The sequence below is a fragment of the Cydia splendana genome, chromosome 3 (assembly GCF_910591565.1).
Source record: "Cydia splendana chromosome 3, ilCydSple1.2, whole genome shotgun sequence".
Taxonomy (NCBI): Eukaryota; Metazoa; Arthropoda; class Insecta; order Lepidoptera; family Tortricidae; genus Cydia; species Cydia splendana.
The window spans coordinates 19,015,306-19,029,243 of record NC_085962.1 but is presented as its reverse complement, the minus strand read 5'-3'; the positions used below and the strand labels follow the sequence as shown (position 1 = coordinate 19,029,243).

Here is a 13,938-nt window from a genome sequence, read left to right as displayed (position 1 = left end):
CCGACTGGACTAGGAGACCGTTAAAGTTATTGCAAAGACATATAACCTGCTAGCATGATAGCGTTCTCGCGCGCGACACCTTACATCGAGCGCGACTTCAAGTATGGACTCGCGCGCGAGAACGCAACTCATGCTAGACCGCCTATGGGCATACCTACATCAGGATGTCAGGATTTTTGGTCCTTTGTCAGGATTACAGGGGGGAATTAAAAATTCGAGAGTCCGGGCATGCCAAGAGCAGCGTTTCTATGGGATATGTGTGCATTATCGTCGTACGTAACGTAACGTGGCCAACACGTAATTTATACACTTTTCAGTAAATATTTATGCGAAATTGTAATTACTTTACCCTACATGTCACACTACAAGTCTACAACGCAACGTCGAAGGATTTGCCAAGCTCACTGCAACGCGCTTTAATAACAAGAGCGAAAAACCGGATAGATGGCGCAAGCGATATTTTAGGCAAGCGCACAACGTGACATATCTAAACTAAAAAAATGGGTTGGGAACACCTACGTGCATGAATGAGATGGTAATATGTATTTAAATATTACTACTCACTCTAGCTAGACATTTGTATTTCATTATATTATAGAAAACAAATGATTGTGTCATTTGTTTGTCACCTGCTATGTAAGTATATAAAACGAACGAATTAATCTAAGCGTGTTACGTATTAGCCTGTTACGTTACGCAACTAACCGACACATTATTTGGGTAGTGTTTGTATTCGATGAATTGATTGTCAATAGAAATTATGACTCAACATGTAGGTAAACAAACTAATTTGTCAATTTTTAAATTATTGTCTTACTATTGAAGTATAGTGTTTATTTACATTAATTCTATCTTCGTCTTGAAGACGCAATAATTGTGAAATCGTGAAATTGTCATTTCAGGAGTATTCAGGAAAAGAGACTGGGGGCCGATTTTTGAAATTCGATCGCTCGATTTCGTGTATTTCATTAAATAATATCTCCACTACTATGCATTTAAAGTCTACTAACAGAATTGAAAACGAGTGGTCAATACCACTCGATTCCAAATTTCTATCGCTCTTATTTAAAAATTAGCATTTCACCGTTTTCCGCCGATTTTCGAGTGACGAAATCGAGCGATCGAATTTCAAAAATCGGCCCCCTGTTTTTGTTTGTGAGAATGAAATGAACTAGATTTCTTTAATATTTCAGTGTCGAAGATATTGTCAAAAAACTCTAAAAGTATCCGCTGTTACACTATACGCCGACCAATAAGGGCCTGACCACGATATTGCGCGACTGGCTTCGGCTAAGGCGAAAACCATAGGTTCCCACCTAAATGAAAGGTTCGATCGCTGTGTCTCTCATCAACCTATGGTCGTCGAATTAGCCGAAGCTAGTACGCAATGTCGTGGTCAGGCCGTTTACATCGGGTTGCGGACGACTGTTACAAATCTCGGGGTCGAGTTAAGGTAATGTAGGTATTAGGACACTACAAACCGAACATTAGAGAGATATTTACACCATCGTCCACATGATTGCCAAGGAACAAGGGCCACCAATGACTTGTTAGCTGTTAGTTCACGATGACAGCGCATTATCAAGTCGGTTATTAGAAACGCGCGTAATTATCACTCAATTTGCAATAGTTTCCGGAGGAGAGAAATAGTTTAATAGCATACAATTTGCGTCTCAGACAGATAACGTAATTATGTAAATGTCACCCTGTCATAATAAACCGGAAATTGCATTGTACATTTTTAAATGGTTTCAAATGATTGAACGTCAGCTAACAACCAAAATTACCGATATAAATACAAGTTTCATTTCAAACAAGCATCATCCCGCGACTTCCTTCCAAGTAGAAGGCGTTAAACTGCCCGATCCTCTTACCATTAGCATATTCATACCTACTAAATTGCAACTTCTATTGTACCCCCTTAGGGGATGAATGCGGGAAAAAGAAAAAAAGTTATCCTGTCCTTTACCAGGTAAGAAAAATAAAAAGGTTAGAAAAAACATCCAAACATACAGACCTTCACAGTTATAATGTTAGTAGGATAAGTATTTGATAGTAAGCTTTGGTGATTTTTAAAACACTTGGCTATTGGTTCTCGTCCGAGCTCAGCTCTAAAGCTCGGCCTTTATCGTCGCATGAATGCGTTCCGTCGGCCTCCAAACATATGTGGATCATAAGTTCAAATTGTACTCTTTTTCTACTCAAGCACTTCTATTTGTTAATTGACTGCCAGTGATATTTCAATCAACTTCATTAGAAGCGTGGCGCGGAAGGCGAGCCGGCGCTTGTCAAAACAATACAAGGAAAAGGAATACACATTAAACTATTATTACTACGTATAGAACCCACACAGAGAACCAGTATTTTGCGCCATGAGTTATTGCCGGCCGAGAACAAACTATGGAAACGGAGCGTGAATCTCGCGACCTAAACGTGTAAGCGCCATCTATTTCACGGCGTTTACGATGTTTTGGTCGATGATTTACCCCTGCCTTCTTCGCCCACAGGTAGCGATTGCGACAATTTCATTATTTGGTATGGCTTCTCTATCACCAGGCCTTTAACATCTTGACAGATGATTAATGCAGCGTCTGTAAGCGAGGGACAACGTCTCTCGTGGCTGTATATTAAGCAAATGCGGGACCGGCATTTGCAACCGTATTTGAGGCAGCTGAAGGAGCTTCTCTATAGGTACGTAAGTAATATTAGCTCAATAGGAATACAAGCAACTCGAGAAGAGTACTCACTGGTTGTAAAGTTCCGGCTGGCGTAGGCCGCGCTCTCTTTGTCGTGCAGCAGCGTAAAGGCGTGCAGCTGGTAGGTGGCGCCGGGAGACAGCTCCTTCAGCGTGTGTGTCCAACCGGCGCCCGGCGTCTCTGGCGCCTCCACGGTGATGTTGCGGGCTCCGCCCTCCGCCCGCTCCGTCAGCGGGATCACCTGCAAGCGTAAGAGTCTTACAGTCTCTCGGGTCCATTTCTCTTAGACTAAGGGTTGTGCACAAATCAAATCACGCGAGGTGTTTTCGGCAACTTTTTGACAAATGAGCCCCTGTCAAGTCGTATGGGTTACCATGGCAACACACTAATGGCTCGGTGCGAGACGACGAATAGACGGTGCGAGATTGCGTTATTTGTTCGGTCGACTGAATTGATGTTACCTTAATGGTCCGCAATGTAACTAAAATCGCATGCGAGTTCGCGCGCCATCTAAATGAGCCCTAATGATATATTTAGTCTAATACCGTTCGAGAAATGGGCCCCTGAACTGTCTCTTCAGAATCTCCAGTTTTAATAACCTGGAGATTCTGATACTTACTATCTTTAAATCCTTATTAATGAAACTTAGCAAATGTTTGTTAAATAAATAACAAACATAAATGTAAAAATGACGGATAGGGACATACATAAACAGCCTGTTAGAAGTTTATGAACTAACGCTATTATTCCTTAATGACATTATAAAGATAACACTCGCCATTCAGTGAAGGAAAACACCACGAGGAAAGCGAATTCTAATGACACTTAGTTTCCCCTCTGAGTAGGAAGGTCAAATGGCAATCGCTTTTGTAAGTACCAACAAGTGCCTGTGTGATTTCTTGGAATTAGTTGACGAGCGGACCTTAAGGCGCTACGCGCTGTTCAACGGTTCTCTTGTTCAAATCTTCTTAACGGTTCAACAAAAAATTATGAAAAAATATATATGAAGCTACGTTTTATGTACAACATTTGTAACGTTTGACTTTTTTCCTGTGACTTATAATTTTCCAATAAAGGAACATTACGATAGGCCGCTTTGCGACTAACTTTGCCTATTTCTACTAAAAGGTTTATTCGATTAAAGTTATTTTTAAACTAAAATAAATGTTTTAACCGACACTACAAATACAACGTAGAATAATGTTAATCAATCAATTTTTTTTAAGAAATCGAATATTTTTCAAAATTTTGTGCGTATACAGCTCGAAAAAGGCGTGGCCGGCAGTCGTGTGCTAGCTTTGAGACGAGTAGGCTGTGTCGCTCGTCGCTCCGTGCCTTCCTTGTATTCTGCATGCTTATGCTGAGCCCAAGTGCAATAAAATTGGAGTTATTGTGGCCAAAGATTAAATAACTGCAGAAAGTTGATTTGGTTGTGACGTGCTTTAGCGCGCGCAACACGGTATTTCGCAGCCTATTATTACGAACGTAATGACAATATTTCCACTTATGTTACGTTTTTAATAAAGTTCGACTCCTAAAAAATAATCATTAATTAATCAACATTGGCAATTTATGTTCTATACAGTTTGATTCAGAAACCATTACTTTTTTAGGATTCTTCTTCTTCGCCTAGCCTTTTCCCATGTCATTTGGGGTCGGCTCTTCTCATTCTTTCTTCTTTCTTCATTCTTCGCCAGGCGTACCTGTTCTGGGTCGTCGAGACATCTATTTACATTTTTAGGATTGTTACCTATTAAAATGATGTTAGTTTATTAAGTAAATTATGTTTTCTCAAACATGCGTGGAAATATTGTCATTAGGTCATTACGTCCCGTCCTTATTTGAACTTTTATAGGTATTTCCTCGCATTTTTTGAGAGAAGTACTTACATACATATTATTTCAATTTTACGCGATAACATTTACCGGCCTTATGTTCATAAAATATACTTTCTTTGCTGTCTGTTTAATATCATACTCGGCAGGCATAATTATAATAGGGATATCCCGGCCATGTGTAAATATTATACAGGATGACCTTAGCCATTGGACAAACCCTGAAATCCCACGTAGGATTACTTCCCATAAATGCTCTAACGGTGATATTTTTTTTAATTAGAACATAAGATAAAAAATAAATTATCAAACAAAAGTTATTTCCAATAATCGACAACAAAAAGAAACATGCTGTATTAATCATTGGCAGTGCTTTTGACAATTTGTTTGAAAATGTGCGGCAATGATGACATTTGTCAAAAGTCAGAATCTTAACACTTTAAACTCTCGCGTTTTGTACACATATTTAATTACACAAACGGGTCTTCATATTCTTCGGGTTTCATACTATTTATTACCTCAGGAGCTACTAACACATACAGGTTGCTCCAAAGTAAAAAAATCGTAATTTGTTAATTTCTTCGTAAGCGCTACACCGATTGTTATGATACTTTGTATACTGGTTCTAAATACCCTAATGCATATGTACATTTCGGCTTTGTCCAATGGCCAGGGACACCCTGTAAATATCTTCTTTCGAGAAATCTTTGTGCTAGTCAGCAAATGAGCCGCCTGTTGGGAAGCGGTCATCGTCGCCCATGGACTTATGTCCATGTTGCTTATGAAACGTCACATGTATTAAGAAAGTTACAAAGGTAAACCAATAAAACGCAGGTTTAAAAATCAGTAAACTTTAATTTTCTGTGACAATAAATTATTTATAACAATGATTTATTTATATTTGTCGTATTAACCATGAAATGTAATTTACGACCTCCACTAAATGCATGATCTACTCATACATCATCATGTTTGAAAACAAAATATCTGCAAACAAAAGATATACGAGTATAGCGCCAACTGCGCGCCTCTGGGCTGTATCTTATTCTTTGAACCTCGTGGCGGTGCAGCGATACAAATTCACGTACGATCGCAGTGAGCGGGGTAAGCGGGTGGTGCGGGTACAGAGCGCTTAGCTCCACCCAGACGCTCAAGGGCATTGGGCCTACCTATCGTCTTAAGATTGTTAAGTAAGCCGTGGCAAAATGCCGGCGGGCCAGTGCTAGGAAAATGATATATGTACTTATAAATAATTACCGTAGAAAACTTTCCCATTAGTTACCGACTTACCGCCACATTGAAAATGATCGAATAACCCGAAAATTGCTTGTGTTTTACCAGTCAGTAGAATCTTACAATACACTTTAATATCAGTAAGTAAGTATATAAACCTTTTTATATAAACTGCTATTGGCAGAAATTATTCCTAAAAGTCCAACAAAAAAAAACCACCAATCAATAGTTGTTTTGTATTATGTAGCTGTAGATAGAAACATCCGTTGTATCTGTGCTTTGAATGTCAATGGCAGTTTGTTGCCTTGGGCGCCACAAAAGATTAATCCGGCACTCAATAGACTGTCTAGATGCAGCCGGATAATGAAGCTCGCTGCGAGGATATAGGAATAATTTACAGACAGGTTTTCGCCATTGTGCTGGCATATGCATAGCAATGTATGTAATGTGTGATGGATTATTTGTATACTTTTGGCTATGCTGTGCATCGTCGTCACTTTTACATAAATTAACAAATTGAGCCTTGTAAATAAGGTTTTATGACTACGGGGGTTAGAATGTAAAGCGCCCGTTATTTGGCAGTGCAAAACACAGGTACTTTAGAAAAAAATGGTAAAAGGCAAATTAAGTAAGGCCTTAAGAACATTTGTACCTATATTGGCATAATAATGCAGGGCATCCTCGCGATAAGACCACACGTGCCGCATAACTTCGTAATAACAGTCTAACGTAATGGCTAATACAAAACAATAAACAATACGTACTAAAACATATTTGGTGTAAATAATAGCCGGTTTAGTGTTTACACTTGTGCATTTTAGAAATTAGCGGGGTTATTTATCAAATTGAATATGCTGTTGATTATCGTTTATCTATATGTATAAAAACAAGTGCGAGTCGGACTCGCGCACGAAGGGTTCCGTACCATAATGCAAAAAACGGCGAAAAAAAAACGGTCACCCATCCAAGTACTAACCCCGCCCGACGTTGCTTAACTTCGGTCAAAAATCACGTTTGTTGTATGGAAGCCCCACGTAAATCTTTATTTTATTCTGTTTTTAGTATTTGTTGTTATAGCGGCAACAGAAATACATCATCTGTGAAAATTTCAACTGTCTATCACGGTTCGTGAGATACAGCCTGGTGACAGACAGACGGACGGACGGACGGACGGACGGACGGACAGCGGAGTCTTAGTAATAGGGTCCCGTTTTACCCTTTGGGTACGGAACCCTAAAAAGGACAAAATTTAACAGACATTTGCTAAATTTTGCGAATAAGTATGTAATGGAAGGTTTACAAAAGAGTCAGTTCATGTACAAAAGAAGGATGCAATAAGTTCGCTTAAGCCTTGTCTGCCAGTTTAATAACCCTAAAGTCCACAGTGGCAAATGCGTACCCTCTTTCCCCAATTTCGGGACTAGAGGAGGCTCCTAAACTCGGCTCGGGGTTCAAACCCCGGCTCGTACCAATGAGTTTTCCGGAACTTATGTACGAAATATCATTTGATTTTTACCAGTCGCTTTTCGGTGAAGGAAAACATCGTAAGAAAACCGGACTAATCCCAATAAGGCCTAGTCTCCTCTCTGGGGTTGGAAGGTCTGATGGCAATCGCTTTCGTAAAAACTAGTGTCTACGTCAATTCTTGGGATTAGTTACCAAGCGGACCCCAGGCTCCTATGAGCCGTGGCAAAATGCCGGGATAACGCCAGGAAGAAGAAGAAGGAGGCTCCTAAACTCAAGTGCATGGGAGTAGGTATGCCCTGTATGTTGAATGCATTTATATATAGCGACATCTAATTATAAAACACCATCTTAGAAAAAAAGTCGCTACTATATCCATGCAATATTAAAACCGATGAGCTGGTAACATATGCTTTCTCACGTTTCTTTCATTTTACATATAAATTATAAACACATGTCTTGCCTTATGGCGGAAATGATTTTACGTCACACAGACTATGTTGACTGTCTGTTACTAAATACATAAAATAAACGAGTAAATAAAAAATGAATTATATCCTGTTCAACATCCAGATTAGTACAGGAGTTTTAAGACTTTCAAACATCCTTACTAATATTATAAGTAGTGAGATTTTGAGAGCAGGTTCAACAATTATGAGGTTTTATTTTTTCGAAATGGCAGAATCATACATTTATACAAAGCAAAACAAAGATAGATAGCTCACAGAGGCACTAGTAAATTAACCAGTGGTATGAAACTGTGGCAGTGTCGCAACGCTAATGGCTATCATTTTGGTGACGCCGACTGTCTGACTCAACCACTGCGCAACTAGCGGGAAAACCTCTTACTTATACTTGTACTTTTGACACTAGAATATCTGGGTGATTGGCATCTCCATAAATAACTTCTTAGGTAGGCATCTACATTCTACATAGCTCAATGAAAAATATATAATTTCTCTTTTTTATTCGTGCGCCAATCATGTAGATTTATTAGGGGCTGTCCATAAATTACGTCATCTAGTTTTTTGACGATTTTTGACCCCCCCTCCCTAAAATCATGCTTCGAATGACCCCGTTTCCTCCTACGTCATGCTACCATCATCCGATGTCCAGACCCCCCCCCCCCCACCCCTAATTTGAAATGACGTAATTTATGAATAGCCCCTTAGCTGTACGGTCAGCCAAGAAAGTTACCACTTTTCGACTCTATCAATCTGATGATAGAGTCGAAAAGTGGTATAATACCACTTTCTTGGCTGACTATACGTCCAATACGCAGTTCGTCCATGTGATATTTCAATTCGCATTTCGTCCAACATGTATTTAGTCCAAAGGTACCAAGTTTTACCTCTTAACGTGTTAAAAGTTGAACGACCTGTTTTTGTTTTATATTCCTGATGTGCTTGCTCATTGTAACTTGTAAGAAACTGCAATAGGTTTCGTCATAATTGACAAATGTAAACCGTTTTATTGAGCAAATTAAGAGAACAACAAACTTCTCTAGAGTAACTACGCACTGTGTTGTCATCCTCGAGGTTAACGAAATCAAAAACACACAATACCTCGCAAACGAATGGCTAAGGATTGAAAAACAACCCCGTAGAAAATGTATTTAGTCAGTAGGCTAGGCTTCTGTGGCTCGGACACTTAAGAGAGAATGGGAGAGGATCGTGCTGTGAAGAGAGCGTACTTGGGACAACCAAATGGGAGACGCCCGATTGGACGTCCTACGTGCCTAGGTACTGCTGGCACGACGTAGTGGCTCAATACTGCTCAATCAAGGCGACTGGCGAGAGCTATCGCAAGACCGAGCGGCATGGCGTGATCTAGTGTCGGAGGCCAGGACTCACTTTGGGTCGTTGCGTCACCGTAATAAGACTAGTAAGTAAGTAGTATGTGTGTTTTACCTTGAAGCGGAAGCCGGTGTATTCTCCGTGCGAGGGCGGCGCCCAGGCGATGGTAGCCTGCTTGTTGCGCGACAGCGACACCGTCAGGTTCGTCGGCGGCTCCGGCGCTGTGGGAAACAATCACATGCTAGTTACACAGTCAAATGATCATTCCTATAGGTGACTAGCGACAGTAGCGACGGCTATTGATAGGTGAAACCCAGTAGTTTTTGTGTTTATCGCATACACACAGACAGACGCGGCGGGAGACTTTGTTTCAGGGATGTTACGAATATTCGCATCCGCATCCGCATTATTTTCAACATCCGCATCTGCATCCGCATCCGCATAAAATCGATGCGGAGCTTATGCGGATGCGGATGTCGAACAAGTCGGTACAGGAACGTCTTAGCGGCGGCGTAAGTGCTAGGTAATTTCGTCATTATCTATAGTGCAATCGTCTAGATCCAGAAAAGTCGGCCAAGTTACTGTAACTTATTAAATATAACGCACCTATATTCTTGCTCAAATACCAACCGTTTCGTTATTTTTTAATAGAAATGACAAAAAATGTAATATTTGATGTTTTTTAAGTACCTAATCTTGACATCCGCATCCGCGGATGTAAAAAAATCTGCATCCGCAACATCCCTGCTTTGTTTTGTAAAGTGTTTATTGATATAGTATAGGTAAAGTAAGGACGCTAGAGTCCTACTAAGCACGAAGCTCAGCGCAGATCACTTTAAATTTATCAATGTAAATTCTCTCCTATTTCAATTACATTAAGGTATAAATTTGAATGCTCTGAGACCGACTTCGGAGCAACACGGAGGATTGATACTCCGCGGCATCGAGGAGCATGTTAGAGGATACCGCGGTAGGCGGCGGCATGCCGCGGCATCCCCCGGTATGCGCTGAAGACTCCCGAGTGCGCAGGGGTAGCGCCGGGACGTCGGGGGAGAACTCGTGCATACTAGTCACTAATCCCTTTTGATAGAGTACATGCGGCGGCATCCCCCGGCCTGCGCCGAAGTGCTCCCTGGTGCGCCGGCTGCCAGCGCCGGAATAGCAGGCGCTCGCGGTATCGCGGGGGATTGTACCTCGTCGAAGTGCGCTGCGCGGCGTAAATCCTCCTCGGTGATCTGCGCTGCGCTCCACCGGTTTGCGCAGGCCTCAATACAATTATGCGTGTGTGATAGAGATAGGAACAGACGGGTCAATGTACAAAATTTCTCTGTGCTTAGCGTCCTCACATTAATTGAAAACAATTTTCAATTAAAGTCTAACAGACAGCTTAATATTTGTGACGTTTTCAAGTAAAAAGTACCACATTGTCACTATGTCTTTATATACGAATAAGGGGCTGTCCATAAATTACGTCATCTATTTTTGACGATTTTTGACCCCCCCCCCCCCCCTAAAATCATGCTTCGAATGACACCGTCTCCTCCTACGTCACGCTACCATCATCCGATGTCCAGACCCCCCAATTTGAAATGACGTAATTTATGAATAGCCCCTAACCTCCTAACCTGTCAGAGCGTCCTTATGGCAGGCAACAATGGGGTACCTTTTGCTTCAAAACGATACATTTTTAGCCCAACACTAAATAGAATTTAATTTCTAAAACCCACCAGTAATGATCGTCTGATTCCAAGTAAGCAGATCAGCGAAGGTAGCATTAGAGTAGTATAGCATGAAGTGGTATTTGGTGCCCGGGAGCCCCTGGAAGTTGATGGTGGAGGCCCGGGCCGGGACGGTAAAGTTGGGTGCCGGTGAGCCATGCGGTGGCCGGTAATCCAGCCGGTACTCCCCGCCTGGATCGGCCGCGCCAGCGCCGGAGCCCGGGATCTCAATCACCAGGTCCGCGCCCCATGCGCCGCCCTGAAGGAAACATATCGTCATGATGGTTCTCGTTTGAATTGAATAGTAGTAATGGTACCTGCGACTTAGACAACATTGCTTGGTGACGTAGTTGCATGGTTGTTTTCATAGTAGTAGTAGTGAGTAGTAAGTACATAGTATATACCTAATAGACCGCTAGACTATAAAACTGTCCAATACTTGATGATTCAGATGAGCCCATTTTGACACTCTTGTCCTGTTTTTTTATATTTTTCTCATAAGAAATTTCTGATTATGATGCATTAAACATTGAAACATTCAAGATCATACATGACTATTATGACTTACCTGAACTAAAGGACCTGTTTGTTATGAGCAAGAATCATCGTCTAAGAGGCCACAGCTCAAAGATTATTCGAGTTCCCAGCACAAGCAATCCTAGGAAGCACTTTCTATCAAACCGCGTCGTACGCGAGTGGAATAAATTGCCAGAAACAGTGATATGTGCACCTTCAGTGAATAGTTTCAAAAACAGACTTGACAAACACTTAAACAAAAAAAATGAACACTAATCGTTAAAAAAACAAGTGCAGTGATATACACGCATCAGCTTTCAGCTGCTAGTGTATTAAACAATATAATATAATATAATTATCTACTGAAACAAGAGTATGAGTAGGTAGTATCCATCGTAATATATTAATACGTATGTGAGAATTATGTAGTAGTATATTCATTGTATATATTTTAATATATGTATTTGTGTATTGTATATGTAGTTTATTATGTTTTTCAGTTGTTTGCAACAGTTCTAAATTAAATTCTCTTACTTTTCTTCTTTTTATTACATCTCTGTTTAGGCCTATGGTTGACTGGTAGAGAATGCCTTTAGGCATTAAGTCCGCCATTTGTACATTTTATTTGTATTTTGGGCAATAAAGTTTTACCCCTTATTCATAAATGCACTACAAACCGCAATTAGCTAATAATTGTTTGTCCTTATCTGTCATTTTGACTTATGTATTTGTAAGAAAGGGATAAAACATAAATTAACTAAATCAGGCCCGTAAAGTTTTATGAATAAGGGGGTAAATAAATAAATTATCGACTTTAGATGTCCAACATGACATTGACATGACATACTTTTCAATTATTGGTTTGAGTTAATTGTAATGCCTGTTCTACACTAGCGGAAGATTGTTAGTTAAATTGTTTTGTACCAAAATTTAAATAAATTAAAATTTTCAAAATTACGAAAACAAACTATACTTAAGAATTCACAAACAATATTTATGAATCACAATGTTTGTCTACATCAGTGTGACAAAATATTCATGGGTATCATGTGGCACCGGTGTCTTGACACAACTCAACTCCATCCATCATGACAATGGAGTGCCACCATGACTAATGTCAAACAAGTATGCTGCTGAGACATTATACCTACTGTTTATGTTTTAATCATCTAGTTTGTGGACTTTGTGGTTTACATATTGATTGCAGTTTTGATGTCAAAAAGCAAAAATTAAAGTTACCTACAAGAACTATCTAGAAATTGTTAATGGTTATAATAATAAAAATGTGAGGGTCTAACTTTTCTCTTTATACCACTTTACATATATTTCTTGTCCTATGGTTGATTGGTAGAGAATACCATTTATATATTTCTGTGTAATTGTGTATTTTGCTATACTGTTTAAGTTAAGTAAACAAATAAATAAGAGAAAATTACTCAAATTTCGAACATAGTTTAACTGTAACACTGGAGTTGCAAGCTTTCACATGCTCTGGTAACTACTTACTATCAGACCATGTATACTTGTTGTCAATGGTATAAACAAAAACAAAACTTAATTGTTTTTGTTTACAATTTGTTTTGTCAACTATGAACTTTGTTTACATTCGTAATCTAAGCAAAAGTAAGAACAAAATCCACGAGCCATATGAGCTGGTTATAAGGAACCAGTCTCTAGGACAATAAACCTTGGAAGACATTAGATAAGATGATATAATATCGGAATGAGTGTACGTGTACTGACCACTAGGAGTAGCAGCGCCAGCAGCAGCGGCGGCGGCGGGACAGCACGCAGCAGGCGCGCCTGCGCCGGGAGCGCCCGCCCGCGCTCCGCCGTCGCTTGCGCAAACGACCTCATCCACATCATTGAAGGCCCAAACGTTTCACGCGACACTTTCTCTTCCTCACACCCGACACATCCACATGATAATCGCATTGTAATTCATCTGAGTACGTGCACACTGATGTCATATCATCGCGCAGTAGCCGTTTGCACGACAAATCCGTCTCGAAAACACTAAAATACGATTCTATTGTCGTACGCCATTTCACGGGAAGGTAAACTGTCTTCAGTCTTGCCTTGTCTACCTGACAGGTTGTTATCGTGGGCTGCGCGTGCGATCCAATCATCGATATGATAAACAAATCGACTATCGATATCTTATTGTATAGTTATAAGATTACTAATAATACGATCAATTATGTTGGCACAATCTACATTAATTAAAGAATACATTATCTAACTATTCGGATTTACTTTTCATAGAATTAATTAAGATATCGGATTGACACTGGTGCCTTGGAGCATGGGTCGGCCGCTAGTTTGGGACGCTACTTGCGTTGATACCCTGGCACCGTCCCATGTTCCAAGCACCAAAGATTCTGCTGGCGCTGCGGCTTCCTCAGCCGAGAGCCTCAAGCGCCGCAAATATGCCGCTCTGGGAAGCAGCTACATATTTGCGGCGTTTGGTGTCGAAACATTGGGGCCGTGGGGGCCAAGTGCGCGTCGACTGTACAAAGACTTGTCGGCGCGCCTAATAGAGGCTTCTGGTGACCAGAGAGCTGGCCACTATTTCGCCCAGCGTATTAGTATCGCCATACAGCGGGGAAATACAGCCAGCCTTCTGGGCACCTTGCCCGTTGACGGCGATCTGGGCCAAATTTTTTATCTTTAGATTTTT

General features: G+C 40.6%; 1 protein-coding gene across 1 annotated transcript in view; it reads right to left on the bottom strand.

The window, feature by feature from the left end:
- Positions 1-13,460, bottom strand: part of LOC134789370 (tyrosine-protein phosphatase 10D-like) — an 83,212-nt gene extending 69,752 nt beyond the window's left edge. Inside the window, exons 1-4 of the mRNA XM_063760000.1 lie at positions 13,002-13,460; positions 10,752-11,001; positions 9,139-9,245; positions 2,748-2,937 (exon numbers count right to left, since the gene is read on the bottom strand). Of these exons, the coding sequence (XP_063616070.1) occupies positions 2,748-2,937; positions 9,139-9,245; positions 10,752-11,001; positions 13,002-13,193 (739 nt within the window). The 5' untranslated portion in view covers positions 13,194-13,460. The remainder of the gene's footprint in view (positions 1-2,747; positions 2,938-9,138; positions 9,246-10,751; positions 11,002-13,001) is intronic.
- Between the last annotated feature and the right edge of the window lie 478 nt (positions 13,461-13,938).